This window comes from Hydra viridissima, unplaced genomic scaffold (genome assembly GCF_058129835.1).
Source record: "Hydra viridissima isolate aposymbiotic clone 2 unplaced genomic scaffold, HvirCarnegie_v1 scaffold_7, whole genome shotgun sequence".
In the NCBI taxonomy this organism is placed as follows: Eukaryota; Metazoa; Cnidaria; class Hydrozoa; order Anthoathecata; family Hydridae; genus Hydra; species Hydra viridissima.
Genome location: NW_028324306.1, coordinates 13,227,048 through 13,249,369, shown reverse-complemented (window position 1 = coordinate 13,249,369; position 22,322 = coordinate 13,227,048). Strand labels below are relative to the sequence as shown.

Sequence of the window (22,322 nt, the reverse complement as noted above, 5' to 3'; positions counted from 1 at the left end):
CCCCCCTCCCCCCCACTTTTGTACCACCCCACCCCTTACCTTTATGATTGATTCTGATAGAGAATTTTTGCTCATTAAGAATCGTGTAAAAACATAGATCTCAAAATCAATGCAAAGTGCTTTAATCTGAAGTTGAAAGTACAAAAACATACAATAAATTGCCAATATTCGCCATCTTGATGTTCTTTCGAGGGTAATCAGACGGACAAACGAGCTATAAAACATGTTACTCTTACAAAACATGATTCCTTCTTATGAATTTTATTTTTATAACAAAGTTTATGGCTTTTTTTCAATAAAAAATTTTTTTTTTCATCAAAGAAAAAAGAACTTGTAAAGACTAACTTTCATTGAAGAATTAAAAATGGAAATCCTTAATGTTCTTCGAAAAAATGTTCTTAACAAATTTGTGTGGCTGTGAAGATAATCTTATATAGTGCCCTTTTTTAAATGATATTAAATTACAATTATTCATTTAAAAATTAAAAAATGTTTTTTCATAAAACTTATATTTAACACTTTATGGTTAAAAGAAGTTCAAAATTTTAATATTATTTTCAAAGAAATCTGAAAAATGAGAGATTTTTTTTTATATAAAACTTTTTAATCTAAATAAAAGTCTTTACTTTATATATTTCAAATATATTGAAAAAAAAAAAATTGCAACCTGATTTTTTTTGTTCAAATGAGAAGAATTTTCTAAAATGATATCGAATATATGCATATTTACCAATGTTCCACCGAGTTCCAAGGAGATATATACTTTTTCAATTGATTAATACTTTTACTTTTAGAGTATAAAGGGATTGCTGCAAACATTTTCGGTATAGGGAGTTACTAAAGAAATGCAAACGTCAATGAATCTATAAAAACCTTGTTTTCCGCCATTTTTCAACAATAGTTTATTATATCAAAACAAATGAAACTAGCGGAAAACAAGGTTTTTATGGACTCAATAACATTTTTATTTCTAAAATTCGAGTTTTTTACTTAAATAATTTGTTTTAATATATCAAATATAGTTTCAAGAAACATGGTATTGTCATCATATGCCACTTAAAAGTTTGTTAAAATGTTTATTGTCAATTTTGAATAATGATTTATTATTCGATAAGTACTACATATTTGAAATAGCTTTACTTAACAAATTCAGTGTTTCCTGTAACATAAAAGTAACATTATTTACATAAACATTATAGGAAACTTAATGTGTAAAGTGAAAAATTATATAAATTACTGAAAATCTTTCTGATATATATTAATGATTTTATTAGCTTGGCGATTCTTAAAAACAATAACAAAAAAAAGATTAAATCTTATCCCAATTATACGTGAATTAGGAGTGGATAAATTACGATTATGGAAGGAGGAATGAAATAAAACTGAAGAAATAAGCAAAAAGAACATAAATAAAGTAAAGGTTACTTTTGCGACATTTATTTCAAAAGTGAAGAAAAAACTATAACAAGGTGGTAGAAATCATGATTCATTTATAGAAAAAGATTATCGATGGCTTCAAGAAAATCTTATGACGAATAAACGTAGGCATTTTGGTTCTGGAAAGCCCCATAAACAATGGGTGGTCCTTGGAGAGCGAAGCAAAAGAGAAAAAAAATAAAAGAACAAGGTGTTGAATATCATGCTCTATTTTTAGTCTCTGCAAGAAGTATATTTTTTTAAAAAAGTCAAAGGTTTGACAGATCAAAAAAATTAAAGAACTCTGGATAAAACCTTTCCTTTAAGTAAGAGTGTAAAGCTTGCTTTACACTGAATAAGAAGTGTATTAGAAGAGAATACTGACCTCAGCGATAAACAGTATAAAATGATTAGAAACTCAACCATTGGATACACATTCATCCACTTCTTGCATGATATTTTAGTAGAAAAAGCTAAATACTTTCCTAATAATATTTTTTTCCCTCTGATTTCAGTTGCTACCATTCAATAATGCTAAAGCTGTGTTTTTTTTAACAAATTTGAATTCTTTGACCCAAAAAACAATTGTTTTCAAATGTAATATGTTTGTTTACAATTTTTAACAAATTTTACTTAGTTCTTGCCGTTTTTTGATCACCTGAATCACTGTGCGGCGGCAGTCGGGAATATGCAGTGAACTTATAAAAAGTTTCCACAATGTTTATGGTGCCTTACAAGTGGTAACGGCATAAAACTATTAAAATATTTTATAAATAAATTTGTTTTTTTTGTTGTGTATGAAGTTTGAAAATTCAAACTTAGCTCTTCAATAAGAATTAAGGTTATGGCAAGAGGAAGCAGAAGAAGACAAATAAAGTTTAAAATCTAAATATTGAACTTACATAGTTAGATTTTATGTATATATTAGCAGGAATACCCGGTGTTCAAAATCAGACAATTTTATATATATATATATATATATATATATATATATATATATATATATATATATATATATATATATATATATATATATATATGTATATATATATATATATATATATATATATATATATATATATATATATATATATAAAATTGTTATGTTACATTATTTTTTTATTTAATATTGATACTGTACATAATGTCAGCTTAAGTCATATTTACCAAATGTAAGAATGTTCAGTTAATTTTCTTAATCAATATTGAGCCATCAAGTTCCAGAAAATTTAAGACAATAATTAGAACAATTTTTGAGAATAAATTGACTGAGTTGGTTGATCTAAGCAATTATTTTAGTCAAACCAAACTCCATATATACAGATCTGTGATACAAAAGTATCTTATTTAAAATAAAAACAAACTGAAATAGAATGATATTCCAAAAAGTAGTATATGGGCAAAGATATATTCAAAGATCTAGCCCTTTTGATTCTTAAACAATGGCAAAGATGCATGGTCAAGTTTAAGTATCCAATAATTGTAAGTGATTAAGTGTTTTGAGATTAAAAATTTGGAAATGATTTGGAAGTGATTAAAAATTTGGAATTGAAGAGAAAATGAATGCTTAGATTATAAAATAAACTTTTTTCTATTAAAAATTTAAGCACACCCAGATATTTTTAAAAAGAAAAACGAGATTGTTTTCTTCACAGAAGAGTCATTTTACTTAGAGAAAAAAAAACACTTAGAAAATTCTTCTTCATGATAAATACAATAAAAGTATGTAAATTTATCACATTCAGTTTTAATTTTGTTATTTATGTAGTCACTAATTTTATTTGAGCAAAAAAAATTATTCCAAGGTGAGAAGGACTTTATTTTTAAAACATTTAAATAAAAAAAGAACTATTAGTCCTAAGTTGTCTATCCAGCTCAAATTTCTGCAGCCTTTTGTCAACTTTTCAAACTCACAACACTGAACTTTATTTGAAGAAAAAAAATGTTTTGATTTAAAATATTTTTCAAATAATTTTAATTGTAGAAAAACAATTCACATTAATGCTTAATTGTAACAATACTAAAAATTACAAGGTTTTTAAGCAACTAAATAAAGTACCAATAAAAAACTATACAGTGTGGTCTGAAACTTATATTTTGCATAACATCATTTCACTGAATAGACTCTTGAAGATTAAAAAAGTCACTGACAACTAGTATGTGTATATCAGTAAAAAAGGAAGTTTAACATGTGTATCTTTTTTTCTCTCCATAAGATAATATAAAAATTTTATAAATCTGCTGGCTACTAGTTGCTACATACAGTGTATTCACTCTAAATGCAAGCAGTCATATCTGGTGGTTTTTGGAGGCGTTGGATAATATTGTTGTCGTTTTTTGCAACTCTAATATGTGTTTTAATTTTAAGTCAAAAAGCTATGGTGAGTTCCTTTTCTATAAAAATATTTAACATCTGCTTTTGATTTCTATTCACCAGAAAAAAAATATTATTACTGTATGCTACAATTTAAGATTTAAAGAATAAAAAAAATTGCTTTTGAATTGACATAATATCAGAAGTAGTAAAGAACCTGAAAGTCCTTTACTTCTACTGATACTCTGCCTTTGATTTTTGAGAGTAACTGAGTGTAGAATGAGCAAGCAGTATCTTAACCTAATTTAGGTTCCATAGAACTAAGAGTATATCTATCAATAGTCTAAGAAATAATGGTGAGGAAATAGGCTGCATTTCCTTATACTTAGATTTAATGTGATATATGCATTAGTAAGATTTCTACAAAAAAGTGTAACATAAGTTCCAATAATTAAATTCTGCAGTAATTCTAAACAAATTAAAATTTTTCAGTAATTGTTTTATAGTTTAATAAATTTTACTTTACAAAGTATTTAAGTATGTTCAGTATTTTATGTAAACTGATACTGAACAAGTTGTTTTTAGACTTATCAAGATTCAACTCAAAATTTTATTACAAAGTTCATTTGGCTAGACTTAAACAATATTACCTTAAGAAAATGCAGAAACTCAAAACAAGGTCCAAATTTGATTGCTGATGAAAAAGGTACTATAATCTTTTTTTTTTAGTCAATAGGAATTATAGCATTAAAAAACTGTGTAATGATAATACAAATTAAATAGGTTTTTCATAGATTTTTAAGGGCAGCTCTATTAAACACATTATGTCAGTTTTCAAGAATTTTAAGTAGTGTTGATGAAGAATTGTATGATTAGACTTATATATTATCAGCTTAAGTGATATGTTACAAAGTAACAGTTACTAATTATTTTTTCTTACTAGATTTATGAACATAACTTGTGTTTGTAAATGTAGTCTATAAATTGATAATGAAATTCCTAATTCTGTTCCATTCTGTATATTTTTACTGAGGCTTACAAATTATCATTCCAGTTTTAAAAAATCTACATTTTTTCAGGACAGGTATGCTTGATGAATAATGTCCTTAAAAATGGATGTTGTAATTCTCATGTAAACTCAACACATCGATACAACTGTAATTCATGTCATGCTAACAGGTGTTGTCAAGTTTATGAACATTGTATATCTTGTTGTCTGCAGCCTGTGCCACGCAAGGTTTTTTTAAATTTCGTTTTATTGCTGAAATTTTTTTGTACAATTTGAGTTGTTAATTCAGTGCAAAAAGTTTGGCTTATAAATATTTTATTATTACAATCTTTATTTAAGTAAGTGGTAGTTTGTGCCAGACATTAAACAATCACTAACTCTTATTTCCACCTCTTGTGGTGTTTTTTATGTTATTTACTTTTTTTACATACCAGAGAAGGCTCATTGAAAAAATACTTATTCAAGCACATATGGCACGCAATCCATTGTTAAGAGAAGTTAAAGATACTTTTGAATTATGTTTACACAAATGTCGCACTTCTTCATTGGTAAATTTTTGTTTTTTAGTTTATACTACATATTCTATTTAAAAAAAAAAACATTAGTATTTGTGTTTGTCACATAAGGATATTAAAATTTCAAAATTTCTCCTGAGATAATTTATCAACAACCCAGTCATGTTTCTTGAAAAATAAAGAATTATGACTGGGTTGTTAATAAACTATGTTGATAAAAATCAAACCTATGTAATATTAGTTTAAAAATTTTTTATAGAGTGTTTATCAAGAAAATAAGTATCGAGATGATTTGTTTAAGTATTGTTTTGGAACTGATGGACCTGATCATGTGTAAGCAGAAACTATGGATGCCATATTTTGTTTCAGCTAAGAATATGGTTGTTGTTATGCAGGTAAGACTTTCACATTTCTGATTGCTGATTTGTGTGCAAAAATTGATTTTAATGACAATAAAAATCTATTTATTGCTTAACAAGGGTGAATTTAAATATTTAAAGGTAGTAAAGTGTTATTACTAGCACAAAAAAAATTTACTGTTATTAGTTTGTTTATGATTAAAGTTACAAGCCTGCATACTTATGAGATAATTTTGCTGGAGCATATAAAATTCTTTTAATTGGATAGTTAATGTTTGAAAACCAGTTTTGTTTTCTTTTGCTAAGAAATTAAAAAAAGTTGCAATTAGTTTTTTACATTTTTATGGAATCTTCATGAATCATCACTTTTATCATTTGGTCATTTTGATAAGAATTAGTTATTTTTTATGAAAGTTTTTATTTTTGAACAATTCATCAAAAGTGTTGCCTCTTAGACACTATTATGATTATATATTTCATAAACATTTCAAATAAAACATCCCTTAAGAAGTTTTAGCATCTTTGAAATAAAAATGGATGATTAAGCATTTCAGCAAAGTTTAGTGTTATTTCAAAATTTAAGTAAAGTTTGTTAACCTATCCTCTATTTGATACTTAAAACTTGTCATACTCAAACGTATGCACTTCATAAATACTTAAGATACAAATTATGTGCTAGAAAATTATACTGTCTGATTGTAATAAAAAGTTCCATTCTTTTTCAAATTAGCTAAAAAAAAACACTTTTTTTTTATAGGAGTTTGCTGTTTGAAAAATGAATGAATTACCTACTAAGATCTTGAAATTCATTTAAAAAAAAAAAACTAACAAAAAAGGTGAATGGGAATATGTTGTGTATGAGCTGAAGATACGAGGAGAAGCTGCATGCATGAGGAGAAGCTGCACTAATATCAAGCATGTAACTTAAGACTTTAAAGAAGTGAAAATGAAAAGTATAAATGTTTCAGAAGTCTTCAAGTTCACATCTTATTTTGGAAGAATTAAAATACATTTATGGGTTTAATTAAACAAAAGTTTTAGATGTTCTATTTCTTTTTTACAAATTGCTACTATTATCTTTTAAATTTGTTGTACCATGTTTGTGTTCTTGGAATTATTTGTTTTAATAAAGAAAAACTTTGAGTAATTTTTTTAATTAAAATTTACTGGTTATTTGTTATTACTTTTTTTTTTTTCTTTGATTCTATGTTAAAGAAAAAGAAACATATGGTAAGCTATCAGCAGACAAAAAGTTTTAAATAATATGCTAATATCACCAAACCTGTTTTCAAAATTTTAGTAATGATTAAGTATTTTTAGTGTTAGTTAACTGATTACTAATAAAATATAACAAAATTATATAAATAGAGTAATGCAAACAGTTTTTTTTTTGATATGTTGTAATTAATTAATAACTAGAATCATTATGATAATGTCTTGGTTTAAACTGATAAACTTTTGTATAGATAAAATATACATATGTAAAATGCATTTTCATTATCAACTATCTTCTTTTTTCAGAAAATTCTTTAAAAAATGTCTTCAAGGGAAGCTATAAATGTTTCTTGGGAGCAAAAATGGGTAAGCAACAATGCTGTGTGGCATATAGATGCAGTGAATCCTTTTCTGCAGAAACATTTTTATAAATTGTCTAATGAAATTTCAGTTCATGGAAAACGTGTAATTGTGCCATTGTGTGGAAAAACATTGGATTTAAAATGGCTTTATCAACAAGGTCTGGCTGTTGTGGGGGTAGAATTTGCTGAAATTCCATGTGTTAGTTTTTTTGAAGATAATTCACTTAGTTACACTATTGAAAATCATGGCAGTTACAAAGTTTATAAACACGATGATCGTCTGGTTATTTATCAAGGAGATTTGTTTGAATTTAATTCTCAAAAGCTTGGTGGGGCTTTTGATTTTTGGTGGGATAGAGGTGGTCTTGTAGCTATGGTGACAGAAGAGCAGCAAAAGTATGTGGACCATTTAAAGTCTCTTCTTAATGAATTTTCGTTTAGCGCTTTGCTGGAATCTTATGAATATGATGCTTCTCTGAGATCTAATATGCCTCCACGTCCTATAAAGAAAGAACAATTACAAAGTTTATTCGGTGATTCTTTTTGTGTAGAAGAGTTAGATCGCATTTCTGAAAATGAACTCCCTGAAAGTTATACTGCCAAACTTGGGTGCTCTTCGATAATTGTGTATTATTTAATAACTTTAAAAAAGGTTTAAGATTTGAATTAAATTCTTCATTTAAACTCTTTTAATTATATTTGTAATAGTTTTTCATTTAGAAATGAGTTTTTAAATTACAATAATTATTTGTACAAAAGTAGCATAAACTTATATATAAAAGCACTGTATTTGCATATAAATGATCGAAATTCTTGTAATAGTAATGCCAAATTTTAAATCTTGTTAATTTTTTTGTGTAAAAAAATATATATATTAAAAATTTTCTATTGAATTCATTACATAATCTAAAATAGTTCAAAGTCGTTATTGTTATTTAACATCTTTAAACTATTTTAGCTTGGCTTGTTCAAGGAGCAACTTCATATTCTTGATGTTTTATTTATAAGTTATTGCTCTTTTATGTACATGATCTGTTCTATGGTTGAACATTTTGTATCCATAAATAACTATATAAATATCCATAAATAACTGTATAAATATCCATAAATATCTTTTTAACAAACTTATTCTCCTAAATCTTTTAATCTCTTAACCATAAAATCTTTGGTCAATATTTTTATTTGTGTTCTTAATATCAGTTAACATTTTCAATAACAATTTAGTAGCAACTTGTGAAACTTAATGCTTGCATATGAATACTAACAGTAATGAGCTGAAAGAATTGAAGAGTAGTATTGAAATGTTTTAGTAAACTTAAAGAGTACAATATTTGTATTCTTTAAGCTTATACTGTATTGGATGATCAGCGTAGTGTTTGATGAGTGTATTTTTTTTAGAAAATGCACAATAGAAACATATTTAAAGATTCTCCTCCTGATTTTAGGCAATTAATGCTTGAGTATCCTGAGTTTGCTCCTTATGTTCAAATTGGGGTTTCTGGGAAAGCTTATGTCAATTTTAAAGATCCAGCATCTCTGCGCAGCCTTTCTGTTGTTCTTTTAAAGAAATTCTTTAATATCAGTATAGATATTCCTTTAGATCGTTTAATACCTACAATACCTTTGAGGTTAAATTACATACATTGGATTGAAGACTTAAGTGGATGTTTAAATAAAAGTGCATCTGGTATTGATATAGGTAATCCAATAATCAGTAATTTAAATTTTTATTAATGCTACTTTTATATTATTTATAATTTCATTTTTTTTTACTAGGTTGTGGAGCATCATGTATTTATCCACTTCTAGGTAATAAGATGAATAATTGGAAGTTTATTGCCACAGAAGTAAATGTTGAATCACATGCCTACGCAGTGAAAAATGTGCTAAAAAACTGTGCTGAAGATTCTGTGAAAGGTCAGAATGATTTGATATTTGTTTTTGCTCAGTATTTTAGATCTAAAGAACTTTGTATGATCTTTAAATTTGTTTATTTTTTCAGTTATCTTAACCTCTCCAGAAAAATCTGTTTTTGATTGTGTGATAGCTTCAGAATTTAGTTTTGATTTTACTCTCTGCAACCCACCGTTTTTTCCTGAAGTCAATGATGACATCATATATGAAAATAATCGTACTGGTCATCGCCCACCACCTATTTCCCAATCAACAGCAAGCGATAGTGAGTCTTTTACAAAAGGGGGAGAAGTGGAGTTTGTGAAAAGAATGATGGATGAGAGTTTGTTATTGAAGGAGAAAATTAGGTATATCTCTCATGCTTGTGTTCATTTTTTACATTTTTTACAAGGATGTATATTTGAATATGCTTTTTATCTCTCAATTTAATGTCATTTGTATACCTGCATGCATGCATGTATATATGTATGTATGTATGTATTGTATGTATGTATGTATGTATGTATGTATGTATGTATGTATGTATGTATGTATGTATGTATGTATGTATGTATGTATGTATGTATGTATGTATGTAGGTAGGTAGGTAGGTATGTATGTATGTATGTATGTATGTATGTATGTATGTATGTATGTATGTATGTATGTATGTATGTATGTATGTATGTATGTATGTATGTATGTATGTCTGCATGTCATCTGCATGCATTCATGCATGCATGCATTCAGAATACTAATGCATTCAGAAAAAATATATTTTATTGTCAGTAATTGGCAATTATTGATATGAGTTTTTTTTTTCATAAAAAGTTTTGTGTTGTACATCATATCTTTAAAAAAATTACACAGTTCTGTTTAACTAAATATTATTATTTTTAAAACTAGTAAGAGTTCACTGGAAAAAAAAAATATCAAGAAATCATTAATTTAATTTATACATAGAAAAAATAAGGAAGTTCATTGTTTATATACAAAAAGGTTGATTGACAATCTAAAAAAAATAAAATTTTTTTTGTTGTATGTATTTTCAATTTTTCATCTATATTAAGCCTTTTCCCAACATGTTGTTGATCAATTTTTGACATGTTGATACCAGAATAGCATACCATGTTTTTACCACCTCTAGACTTTAGTTTTGCTACCTCATCTTTCATAATTTTTTATAAATTTTCTATTGGTTAGTTATCTTATATTGGAGCATTATATTAGAACTATCTCTTTGCTGAAATGTCTAAAGCAACAAGGCTCTGTATACACACTAGTTAACATCTGATCCAAAAATATTAAGTTTAAATTCATCTGTCTACAAAACAGTTCCTCAATTCTTATTTCGACATGTAGAACATTTATGGAAAAACTCTTTTCAACCTTTAACATATTGCTTTTTCAATAAAGACACTCTCGCTAGTAAATTAGCTTCTACTAAATGCCCTCTAATTGTACATAAAGTTACATTTTGTTTTAAATTTTTTTTATGGTGTTGCTGGAGACAAATGGATGCATTTTAACTTCACTAACATATAATTTATCTTCTCACTAGGTTATTTTTCTTTTCTTTCCTCTAGTTTTAACAAATTTTTGTGGTTTAAAAACATACTGAACCATTCCAACAAAGCACCCTTTTTATCTTGAAATCTCTTGACATGACTTTCCATTGTTCTTGAGTTTCTGAATGGCTTAGAGTTCAGCCAAGGTACAACGTACCTTTCTGCCCATAACATGTTATGTTAGAATCATTGTATGAATTTTTTGTTGATGTTGATACCAACATATTGTTTACTTTAAAAATTAGTATATTTCCTTTTACACAATAAATAATGAATTGAGTTTTTTAATTGAATTTTTATTGAAGTGCATTTTATCTTTTTTTTTTTTTTTGTCAACTTCAAAGCATATGTTTTTACTTTAATTTCAAATAGTTAACTAAACATACATTAGAACACTTATCAAGAACAAAGAACACTTATCAAGAACAAAGAACACTTATCAAACTTACCATGTTTAAATGTTTACAGAATAGTATGGTTTAAACACCAATTAAAAATTTTAAGACGTCGGAATATATCTATTACTGTATATATGAATTTCGTTGAGTTTCTGCACTCTGATTTTTAATCAACTTGTTTTTTTTAGATGGTATACTACAATGCTCGGAAAAAAATCAAGCTTAAAAGAATTAATTTCTTATGCTAAGTTTGTGCAGGTGTCTTGTTTTTGTAAATTTATTTTTCTATATTTATTTTTCTATATTCTTAACATGTTTTGTTGTACGTTCTTATGCATGATCATAAAAAAGTATATAAAAATGTGTGTGGTATTTGAAATTTTTTTTTGTTTTTATTATTTGTAGTTTATGAGTATTATAATTGTTTTTATCGTAATTATAGTTTTTATTTTAATCTTTGTTCTGTTTGCTGTGGGTATTATAGATAATTATTATAAATTTTTATCATCATAGATTCCAAAGTTAACAACTACAGAATTTAGGCAGGGGCGTACTATGAGGTGGGGTTTAGGATGGACATTCAATGAATCCATACCAAATGTACGTATGCTTTTAGAAGTTACTGAAGTAATCTCTTAAATTGCTAAGCTATATTTTATGAATGCCTATAATTCTTGTGTTTCAAAGAACCATTTAAAAAGGATTATGTTAACGTATAGTATTAGCCTATCGTGTCTCTTAAATAGAGAGTAGACCTATAGCAGACTTCATTATCAAGTAAAATATTACATATTGTCTGAACTTCATTGCTAATATTGTTATAAAGATTGTTTGATCCGTTTAGGTGTTGACTACTGTAAAAAAGAAGCCGACTGAAAAGAAACCCAAACCTTTTTATCTGATTCTCTCTGATCAATTCTATCAAGATAATAATCTAACGCCCGTCAAAAGTTCTACTCCTCCGAAAAATGTATTATCAACCATGTGGCTCGTTATGAAAGTCATTAAACATCAACTTCAGGAGCTTCAAGTATTTGGTCTTTTATTTTGTCTGCTCTGTTTTATCTATCCAACTTTTAATTTTAAGTACTACTTTTCTTAATTTACTTTATTTTTATGCAGTTATTTGATTGGTGTTTGACAAAAGTTTTATAACTTGAATATTTACAGGCGTGTTAAAGATCACACTCGAGGTTATTTCTTTCTTTGCGTAAATGCTTATGTAAAGCTGTTTTTTAATTTGTAGATTGTCTTAGAAGAGCCTGAATATATTACTCACCGAAACCAAGACGCATACGAAATAAACGGCAAGGCGTTTCAAAATACATGGACACACACACGGCAGAAGAGAAGAAAGCTCTCATTAGCCAATCATGAAGAAGCTGCATCAAAAAAAAACAAGGTTGATGGAGAATCGGACAGCAAGTTTTCTATAACAAAAACTGAAGGCTCCTGTAATTTTCTATCCACTCCATCTGTGTTAAGTGTTTTTAAAAATGATGCGCAACAAACAGATAATAGCAATACAAAGCTACGGGAACATGTCGGATATACAGATAAAACTAGTCAAAAACAACCAACGTCTTATTTTACTTGTAAAAATGTCGAATGTCTAATAGGAGTTGAAGAATATTTAAACAAAGAGGATCTTTCGCATGATACGAAATGTTCAATCTTAAATTTAGCAAATAATTTTGTGAAGAAAGAAAGAGAAAACGAAATTGATAATCCGGAAAAACATTTTTCAAAGGATTTGCCTCATTTAACACCATTGCTCTCTTTTTCATGCACAGTTGGTACATCGCGGCAGTTTCAACTGGCTGAAAAAAATTCTATCGTACTTTCCTTTTTATGCGTAGAAGGAAACCGAGAACAATTTCATCAAATGTTTTTATATCTCAAAAATATTCTTAAAGGTTCTCAAATAAAAAAATAGCTTTCATTACAAAAGATTACTATAGAAGAATATATATCATTACAATAGGTTACAATAGAACAATAAAAATGGCTCACGACAGAACAATTACAATGGCATACAATAAAGCAATTGCGTTCATTATAGTAGTCTATTTTTCTCTGATATCTTATAATGAAGTTTAAACTTTTCAGTACTTAGGTGCGAAAGTTTTTCTTAAGAAAATTTTTTCACTTAAGTTTTATCCCAAAGTTTATTCTCTTATTTTAGTATTTTTTTTTTTTTTAATGTTTGTAGATTGATGCTCCAGCTCACCATGTGCGATAAATTATTCATTTTTATATTCAGCAAAGACTTTTACTTTCAGTGCTCAGGTTGGATTCGACAAACAAGTTCTTGTGAATTTTCAATACTTTGCTCAACGTGAGCAAGTGGTTACATTCTGTTCGATGCTCTTGTTGATAGTGAGGTAGTGTTTTATCATGGATGATGAAACTTACGTAAAAAAGACGTTCACAATTTTTTTTAGCGGAAAATGACGTAAAACAGTCTTTAGCAAATCTAAGTTTTTCTCAGGGAATAAATGCCAGGAAAGTCGTTTTTTTAACATGTAATTTATCCATCCATGTGGAATTAAAAGTAAACATTTTATCACCACTGTTACTATGGGCACAAATACGTATAGTCTAACAAAGCACCTGCAGGGGGAGGGGCTGTTGGAAGTAATTCTAAGAAAAAATCAAAAGGATTTTTGAACTAAAACTATAAATCAGACGATCACATGTCAATAAAAACTCTTATACTAATAAATACTGCTATCCTGTAAATGGTACACTCTTCAAGTAGTAGAAGAAATAAGCCACATAAAATCTAAACGGGCAAATTTGAGCTACTCAGGCTCTCAAATCTCTATATAAGGTTGTAAAAACAATACGAAAATAGGGTTTAGAATTACAAAATAAGGAAAGTGTTAATTTCATGTAATTGTATTTAGAAAAAAAAAATTTTAAACTTTAAATCAGAGTTTGCACAAAGTTTCAACTTTTTATTGACAAATTCTAATGCACCAACATTTATCTTCAAAGTTGTGTACGAACCTCCTGCTCAAGGTTATAAATCATGTTTTCACGAGCACCTACACATCAGGGCAAGAGTGGCATTACTAATCTCACGGATTTCCAGACAATTTTTTTACTTAAACCTAATTTTAATCTAGAGTTTAATTTCCATCGATGGAAGTCTTTCTCAAAGAACTTTTCCAGAAAAGTATTTTACATGAAGCTACACTGCCGTTTTTTACACTGACACTAACTTTTGAACGGTGGTGTATTTGTTATTTTCAATTTGGAAAATGTTAACTGAAAAGTGAATACGGGCGCCTGCAGAATCTGCGGGGGAGGGTAGAGCTACCTCTAATTTTCTTATTGTGCAGGCGCCATGCCTTCAACATGTCAAATTTTAACTTTTAGAAATATGCTGCTAGATAATATAAAATGGATTTTATTTCGAAACCTCTATTCCTAAAATTTTTTCTGTGGTCCCCCACGTATGCGTTATATTTCATTTGCTATGACCTGTAAAATTGATATACAACTCGTATCATCTTTCATAATATTTGTTTTGTCTATTCGTTTAAGGTAAATGAGTTTTCAAAATTTAAATGGCATCGAATGACCTTTTCAATAATCTTTTAAAATCACTTGTAATTTTCAAATATTTATCAAAAAGTCATTCGAATTCTTTGTAAAACCTATTTGTAAATTAATAAATAAAAAAATAGACAAGAACTTTGTAAGTTTTTAATCAGTTTTTTTCACATACATATAAGATCTTCTTTAAGACTAAAAATTTGACGATTCCTCTCAGTAGGTTGAACTTGAAGAAGTATTGCACATGCTTTTTCTAAATTCATCAATACTGATTGCAATACTTCGTTATTGCATACCAAATGAACCTGTTTTAGTTCTATTCCTGCTAAACAACGTGGGCGTTGAGGCTTTTTAGGAGGAGTTTTGTGGGGGATAGGAGATGTTTCGTGAATTACCGTTTCCTTCAGCGAGCTTGAAGAACTATTGTTTTTATCATTTGGCTGTTCATTCTTTTCCTTATCAGATAAATTACGCTCGTCTTTCAGTTTCCTCAATTTATCAACATTTGCATACAAGCTATCTTCTCTAGTATTATCTACAAAATCATAAATATTTTTATCACCTACGAGTTCTTGATTTATCAGGTATTCCTCATCGTGTTTAATTATGTCTTCATTAATTCCATTAAGTTTTTCATCGTCATTTATGTACCGTGCAGGAGTGCAAGTGGACAACTTCGTCATATTTTCATTCTTCTCAATGGACAGGCCTGCAACAACATCAGAATTTTGCAAATTATGTTCATCATTTATATGCTCAAGTTTTCTATCTACATTATCGTTGTAGTTTTCTTCGCATGTCGTTTTTTCAATTGGCTGCATTGAAGGCGCTTTTTCTTCTGATATTGACAATATTTTTGGTGCGGGAGGCTTAGGAGGCGCAGTCAAAGTGGATGCAGATTTGTGTGGCGGATTTGCTGGTCGGGGTGGAGGTATTTCACTTGGTGACTTCATAAACGGAGGGTGAGAGGAGATCTTTTCAGGCAGAATTTTAACCGGAGGTGGCCGCGGCGGGGGAGTTTTTTCTGAATGGACTATATTTTTTTCTGCTGTGATCTTTTGAATAGCTGGGAGATTTAAAGAGTTTTTTTCTTTGCTGGATTTTGATTTTATGGAAGGAACCCTGAATTTCTTTTTCAACTTAAAATTCTGCGGAGAGTTTTCTACAATATTTTTATGACATTCTTCATGCTTGCTTTTTGTAAAGCTCGCATCCGGTTCTTTTCCAAAGTGTTGTCGGGTTTTATCCGGAGGACCAGTATGAAAACTGTTCAAGCTACTAGCAAATTCTAATTCCTCAATGCAGGAGAGATCTTTTGAACTTGAGTTATCAATATTTGTGAGTTGGCTGATGTCACTTTCTACATTCGCGGATTGTCGAATTGAAACTCTCTTGACCGTTAACAAAGTCATACTTTGAAGTTGTCTTTTAAGGTTTTCAAAAATATCTATAATTCCTGCTTTATACCTGCTTTCGATAACTTCATTTGTAAAGTTTATGCAATCAGATAATATCTTATTGCTGTCCTTGGCCTGTTTTATCGAGTTTACGCTCTCGGTATATTTCTCATTAATACTCTTAATTAAGTTTACCTGATGTGTGTGCAAAGCTTCGTGAAGAAGTTGAAACTTCTCCTCTACAGTAGTTACATAATTTTCATTAGAAATTTTAATCAGTTCCAAAGTCGTTTCTGCATCTACAGTAATAGATTCGATCGTTTTCTTCTTTTTTTCAGCCTCTTGCACTAAATGCTTTAGTTTTTCTTTATGGTCAGACACCAGCTCGTCGACTAAACTAAACGAGTGTTCGCTGTGGTTTATACTGAGCGTGCATTCATGGCAAATAAAAAGTCTACATTTGTTGCAAAAAAACTTTAGTATTTCGTTATGTTCTTGACACTTTTTAACTTCTCCTTGAAATATTTTTTGGTCTGAGATTTCGTGAGCATGGAAAGTTACACTTTTTTTGTGGTGGTTTGCGCACAACTCGCACATATTTTGGGAGAATTCACAACAGAGATCTACTGCAAGTTCTTGTTCGCATTCACTGCTCGATAAAGTTTCGCTCGATTTTATGGTCATAAATTCCGCAGATTCAACCACGTTCTGAGCAATAATGTTTGTAATTAAACCGGAAATACCTTCTTGTTGAAGCTATGAAGAAAAATCTAACAAGATTTTTCTTTGGTAAATATATATATACATATAAATAAAAAGTATTTTCAGTTATTTTGATTATATTTTGAATTTTATCATAGTTTTAAAAGTAAAACGTTTTTAAAACTTACCATTGTTTTGTAGTTGCATAACGGACAGTAAATGATATTTCCATCGCACAAGGCTAAGATACAACTTTCACAAAAAGTATGCATGCACAGTAACAGTTTGGGAGTCTTAAACATTCCCATGCACACTTGACAAACTTCGTTTGGAATGTCTTTTGCCATTTTATAAAATCACCCGTTATCAACAATATCGAACTTTATAATAAAAACACGAAAACATTATTAGAAAAATTAACCTATAAAATTTTTGTAGTTTAAACTACTGAAAGTTTTTGTTTGTTTACTCTTTTTGCGCAATGAAACTTTTTTCACAACATTAAGAAGCCATACCTTGTTTCAGAATCTGTGTCAATGAATGTTTTTGTGTTGTTGTTTCTGCAAACATACCAACTAAACTATTTCAAAATCTTTTAAATCGTTTTATCAATGTTAATGTGCCAATTGATGCTTTGATGCGACACGACATTAACCATTAATGGTGAATCCGCACGGATTTAACAATCAAACGAAAATGATCTATTTTTTACGCTTTTCAAACTAATCTTGCTTACCAAAAAAAAATAAAATAAAAAAAACATTTGCACAACTTTCAAACTTTTTAGAGTTATGATTCAAGAAAACCGGTTTAAATGCATTTATAATATTATGTCGTCATTTAAAAGAGCACTTGTTAGAATTATAAAGAATAAAAAAATATCAGAAGAGATAGATTGGACAAGATAATTAGCTAAGAATCGTTTTAGAACAAATACGGTGCTTTTAAAAAATTCAATTTTATGTAAACAAAAGTTGTTTTAAACTGAGCTAGCGTAATAATAACATTTATCAAGCCTTCAAGAATGCGAAAGGGAGGCAGCTAAAATAAAAAATAAGCACATTGTTTAAAAAAAGAAAAGCTAATAATTTCCTCTTTTGTTTAAAAATTTAAAGAAATTTATCAATAACCCAATATTATCTTGATGAATTAAAAAGTCTTAACATTTGTTGCCAGGATCACATTTAAAAATATTTCTTTGAGTCAAACTTTAAAAATATATTTCAATAAACGATTAGAAATTATTTTAAAAACTAATACCTAATTGCAGCCGACCGTCACCGATCTACTTGCAAGTTGACAGTTTGACAGCAAGTTAGTTAATAATTAAAATAAAATCCACCGGTAAAAAAGCATTAGCAAGAAACTTGTGAAGAAACAGGATATTTTTGAAGCGCAATCAAGAAACTGTTGTTTTCATCGCTTAAAAATTAATTTTACCAGAACAATAAATTATGCTGAATTCGTTTAAGAATTCAGTATTGTCTCGTGCGATTGATCTTAGAATACTTTAACAAAAAATGCTAAAAATTGTATTTGAGCCAAGTAAAGAAGTGTTCTATATAACGAAAAAATAATTCGTTCGCGTTTTCCAAAAATGCATAAAATTGATTGCAAAAAAGTAATCGAACACTTACAAAAACAGGTCGTTATTTTTTGCGTAAATCCAGTGAATTAAACGATAAAACTGCTGAGTAAGATTGAAAATAGCTAAAAAATACATTTTCGTCCAAGAAATAAAATAAGATTTAGTATTTCTACCAGTACAACTGATTGCAACATCATCATTAATGTGAAGAAAAACAGATTCGTTTCCACAGCTAAACTAGCTTTTAAAGTTCATGAAGACCACAACATCGACACCTCAAAACAATCAGAAATCGTATCAAAGAATAAGGTTATAGAAGAAGAGTAGTTTGAAAAAAACCTTTCTTAACTGTAAAATAAATGAAACGTCAATTGGAGTTTGCAAAGAAGTACAAAAAAATACCGACATCATATTGGAAAAATGTTTTTTTATCAGATGAGTCAAAATATAACTTTGTCTCATTGGATGGACTCCACAAAATGCGGCATATAGAAGCAGAAGCTTATTACAGTGAGTTACTGTAAATAATGCAAGAGGAAATGTGATGGTTTGGGGTAGTATGAGTCGGGAAGAAGTGAGAAAACTGACATTTGTTATTGAGAAAATGGATGCTTCAATGTATTGAAAAAATTTTCAAAACTAATTTGCGTCCATCTACTAAAAAATTAAGAATGGAAATGATTTCATATTCCTGCTGAACAACAACCCAAAACATACTGCTTAGCTTTGATACAAGTAGCTTCAATATTTTGGAATGGCCAGAAAATTTATGGTGTACTTTGGGCAGAAAAATTGGCAACAAAGCATTTAGACGCAAGTACCACTTAAAAGAAGTTATAACAGGCCTATGGGATAAATAACAACAGAAGAGACCCAAAATTTGGTCAACTCTAAGTCATATTGTCCAGCTGAGGTCATCAAGGCCAAAGGAGGTCCAACTCGATACTAATTTTTACAGAATTTGGTTGACTTGAGAATTTTTTGAACTTTACGATCATTTTTGTTTTACGCTAACTTCGTTATTAAGTTTCTAAATTTTCATTGTGCGAAAGAAAACTTTTTTTTCTCCAAAACTTCAATGATATTTTGATATTGATATTCTAGTGTATACTTTAGATGATTTTTTGACATAAATTACAAATATTTTGGTCATAAACAAGAAAGATGAGATTTTTTTAAGTATACGATTGTTTTTTTTTTTGTTTTTTTTTTCCATGCTGTAACTATCAATTCACATCATAAGAGGGTTATACAACCTGCAGCCTGTAGGTTCAATCATACTACCCTCACCCGGGATTGTATATATGAACCTATTGACCATCGTTTTTGCAACTTTTTTCTAACTAAATGACAAAACCATCGTACACCCGTCAAGCTGCATTATCTTTCAAACTTGGTTCCCACTAAACGGTATGTATTGGACCTATTGGTAACGATATGCAGATAAAATGTACTCTTAGTTATACCTTGGATAAAAGCCCGGCAAAATTTTAATTTCCATTCCGTAACATTAGACAAGTTTCCTTTCTTTTGATAAAAACGGTAAGTTTTCGCAGCTCTTAAATAACTTTATTAGGAAAGAAAAAACGTAATTTTTTAATTTCATACTAGAGACTCTCAGACAAATTGAACTTTGATGTTTAAAGGCAAAACGCGATTTGCCAAAATCAATACATTTTTTACTGCAAAACAACAACAACAAAACGCGAATGAGCCCAAAGACAACCGGCGAATTAATAATTTTAATTATACAAAAACTTTTAAACACTTATTGAATAATAATTAGCGTGTTCTCAAACGTAATAAAAGACAGATCAACATGTTTGCACAAACTGTTTCCATATTTGCATTTTATTGATTTTTGCGCCAATTTGAATTACTTCATAGCCTAATAATTTTTAATTATTACAAAAAATTTATTGCATTAATTTTGTTACTTGTTCTCACGTAATTTTGATACGTTGAATTCAAATCCGACATTAGATTTTCATGGCAGACTAAAAATTTTTGGAATTAATTTTTTTTTTTTTTGGAAAAATTAGGTACCGTGGTGTGACCTAAAAAAGTCCTTTAAAAAAAAGTGCTTTAAGAAATTCCTAATGCAAGAAACAAAATTTTTTTTTAATATATAAAATAAAAACTTGAGGAAATTTATTTAGTTATTTTAACGAACTAGATATCTAGTTAAAATAACAAAGTTACTTCCCCCAAATGTTTATTTTATATATACGAAATTTATCATTCCTTAAATTAGGACTTTCTTAAAGCATAGGACTTTGTTAGGTCACACCACGGTGGTTAGCAAATTTTTTTCTGGAAAACTAATTGGAAAATGCCTAAAAAGACTTTATTTTTTACAAAGTTAAAAGAAAAAATCAGATGAAAAAAATGTCAATTATGTCTAAATGAAAATCATCAGTCTCAACCTTTTTGTAGATTTATAAAAAAAAAGTGTAAACTTTAATTTTAAAAAAGAATTGCAGACAAGATTTTCAGCAAACTGGTCAAGATGACTATTTATACTCGTTTTGCAGCCAAGATCACAAAAGACTTCCAACATTCTAGCAACTAAATCTGCAGACTTTTCTGCTTTTTTTAGTTCCAAGAACGTTTTTTCAACAACTACAATAGACAACTAAGCTGTTTTTTTTCCTTGCTACCCATTGTTCTAAAGAAATCTTTATCATTTACAAGGTAGCAAGTTTGTGTTCCATCAAAAACTCCTGTGAGTGTTTTCACCAAACTTTGGTAAGTCAAAATTATGCGTAGCTCAAATTTTCGTTGCGCAATTCAAATATATTGGTTGTATATATTGAAATTTATGTTAGAATAAAAATTTTATGTGTGTGTGTTTTAAATAAATATTTTAAATCAAAGTAATGTTTTTTCAAAGATTGCGCTGATATGCATTACCTATGAAGTAGTAGTTTATGTATATACATATATACAGTAATTCTAATATATATATATATATATATATATATATATATATATATATATATATATATATATATAAGCGCATAAATAGACACAGATTACATATATATATATATGTAATCTGTGTCTATTTATGTAAAATCCAAAAAATCCAGAAAGTGAACCGCTCTTTAATTCCCATATCTTCAATATGCTTCCAACTCTACCAACTCATCTTTAAGTCCACAAAACTGATCTTATTGTTTTATACTTTTTAACAAATTATAGCAACCTTTTACTATAAAGATACCTAATTTGGTCAACTCAAACTTATTTACCTTTCTGCTGCCTACACAGAGAAATAAAATATACTTCCCCTGGCAAGCTAAATGATTCTTAAACTTCACAGATCAAAAAAATCTCTTAAAAACATTTTTTTCAAAACAATCATATAAAAACGTTTTTTTAAATCCAACAATACTTTTCACATGTTCTTTTAAATGTAACTACGAGAGGAAGGAAAACTGATCTTCTCAAATGATAAGTTAAATAATATATTCTATGAAATTGATAAAAAGGACTTTAAGAAAAAAAAAAGAAACTCTCCAAACCTATTATTGAATGCCACAACTGGAAGTCCACAATAACAAGAAGCCAAATCAAACAAATGTTCAAAAATGCAAATCAAATATTCTTTGTTTTTGTTTATATTTTTGCACTTGGCTTGCAGCAGACAGCTGAAAAAAAGTCTCAAGAAAAATTTTCTCAAGAAAAGTCTAGAGCTTTTTTGAATAATGATCTTTTGAGTATCAAATAGAAGCTTTGGATTTATAGGACTCCACAGATTGACCAGATCATTAATCACATTTCAGATGATCTTTGGAGAGCTAATACTAGATCCTTCGAACATGTTAAATTTTCAGTAGGTTACAAAACCACTTGTTGTAAGCTCAGATGACAAACCAGTAATTCTGCTGTTTCCATGGAAATTTTTTTTGTCTTAAGCATTTTTCTGAAAGATATATAAGACGTTTTTAAAATTATGCTAATTGAACAGAAAATTTCAAAAGTTTCTTTTCTAAGAAAGAAATAACTTTTTTCATAAA

General features: G+C 28.5%; 3 protein-coding genes across 8 annotated transcripts; 2 read left to right on the top strand and 1 right to left on the bottom strand.

The window, feature by feature from the left end:
• The first annotated feature begins 3,570 nt into the window (after window positions 1-3,570).
• Window positions 3,571-6,865, top strand: LOC145184529 (SREBP regulating gene protein-like). Of its 2 annotated transcripts, XM_090092870.1 has the most exons (6): window positions 3,571-3,797; window positions 4,316-4,436; window positions 4,810-4,967; window positions 5,174-5,287; window positions 5,514-5,649; window positions 6,371-6,865. In XM_090092870.1, exons 1-5 carry the CDS (start codon window positions 3,696-3,698, stop codon window positions 5,589-5,591), a joined length of 573 nt encoding a protein of 190 aa, XP_089948996.1. In that variant the 5' UTR covers window positions 3,571-3,695; the 3' UTR covers window positions 5,592-5,649; window positions 6,371-6,865. The 2 variants fall into 2 exon arrangements, with proteins under 2 accessions (XP_089948996.1, XP_089948998.1); XM_090092872.1 differs by lacking the exon at window positions 3,571-3,797 and having other exon boundaries at window positions 4,321-4,436; window positions 4,815-4,967.
• A 1,131-nt stretch (window positions 6,866-7,996) lies between these two features.
• LOC145184666 (RNA N(6)-adenosine-methyltransferase mettl16-like) lies at window positions 7,997-13,311 on the top strand. 2 transcript variants are annotated; one of them, XM_090092852.1, is made up of 8 exons: window positions 7,997-8,889; window positions 8,967-9,107; window positions 9,193-9,451; window positions 11,238-11,307; window positions 11,563-11,649; window positions 11,894-12,079; window positions 12,296-13,033; window positions 13,159-13,311. In XM_090092852.1, exons 1-7 carry the CDS (start codon window positions 8,592-8,594, stop codon window positions 12,983-12,985), a joined length of 1,731 nt encoding a protein of 576 aa, XP_089948978.1. In that variant the 5' UTR covers window positions 7,997-8,591; the 3' UTR covers window positions 12,986-13,033; window positions 13,159-13,311. The 2 variants fall into 2 exon arrangements, with proteins under 2 accessions (XP_089948978.1, XP_079916530.2); XM_080060404.2 differs by having other exon boundaries at window positions 12,296-13,311.
• A 1,441-nt stretch (window positions 13,312-14,752) lies between these two features.
• Window positions 14,753-22,230, bottom strand: LOC145183977 (uncharacterized). 4 transcript variants are annotated; one of them, XM_090092850.1, is made up of 4 exons: window positions 21,828-22,230; window positions 17,228-17,439; window positions 16,901-17,092; window positions 14,753-16,766 (listed from the first exon to the last, which is right to left on the bottom strand). In XM_090092850.1, the coding sequence occupies exons 3-4, from the start codon at window positions 17,057-17,059 to the stop codon at window positions 14,778-14,780; spliced, it is 2,148 nt and encodes a 715-aa protein (XP_089948976.1). In that variant the 5' UTR covers window positions 17,060-17,092; window positions 17,228-17,439; window positions 21,828-22,230; the 3' UTR covers window positions 14,753-14,777. The 4 variants fall into 4 exon arrangements, with proteins under 4 accessions (XP_089948976.1, XP_089948974.1, XP_089948977.1 ...); XM_090092848.1 differs by lacking the exon at window positions 21,828-22,230 and adding an exon at window positions 17,973-18,130 and having other exon boundaries at window positions 17,228-17,753; XM_090092851.1 differs by lacking the exon at window positions 21,828-22,230 and adding an exon at window positions 17,973-18,123.
• Between the last annotated feature and the right edge of the window lie 92 nt (window positions 22,231-22,322).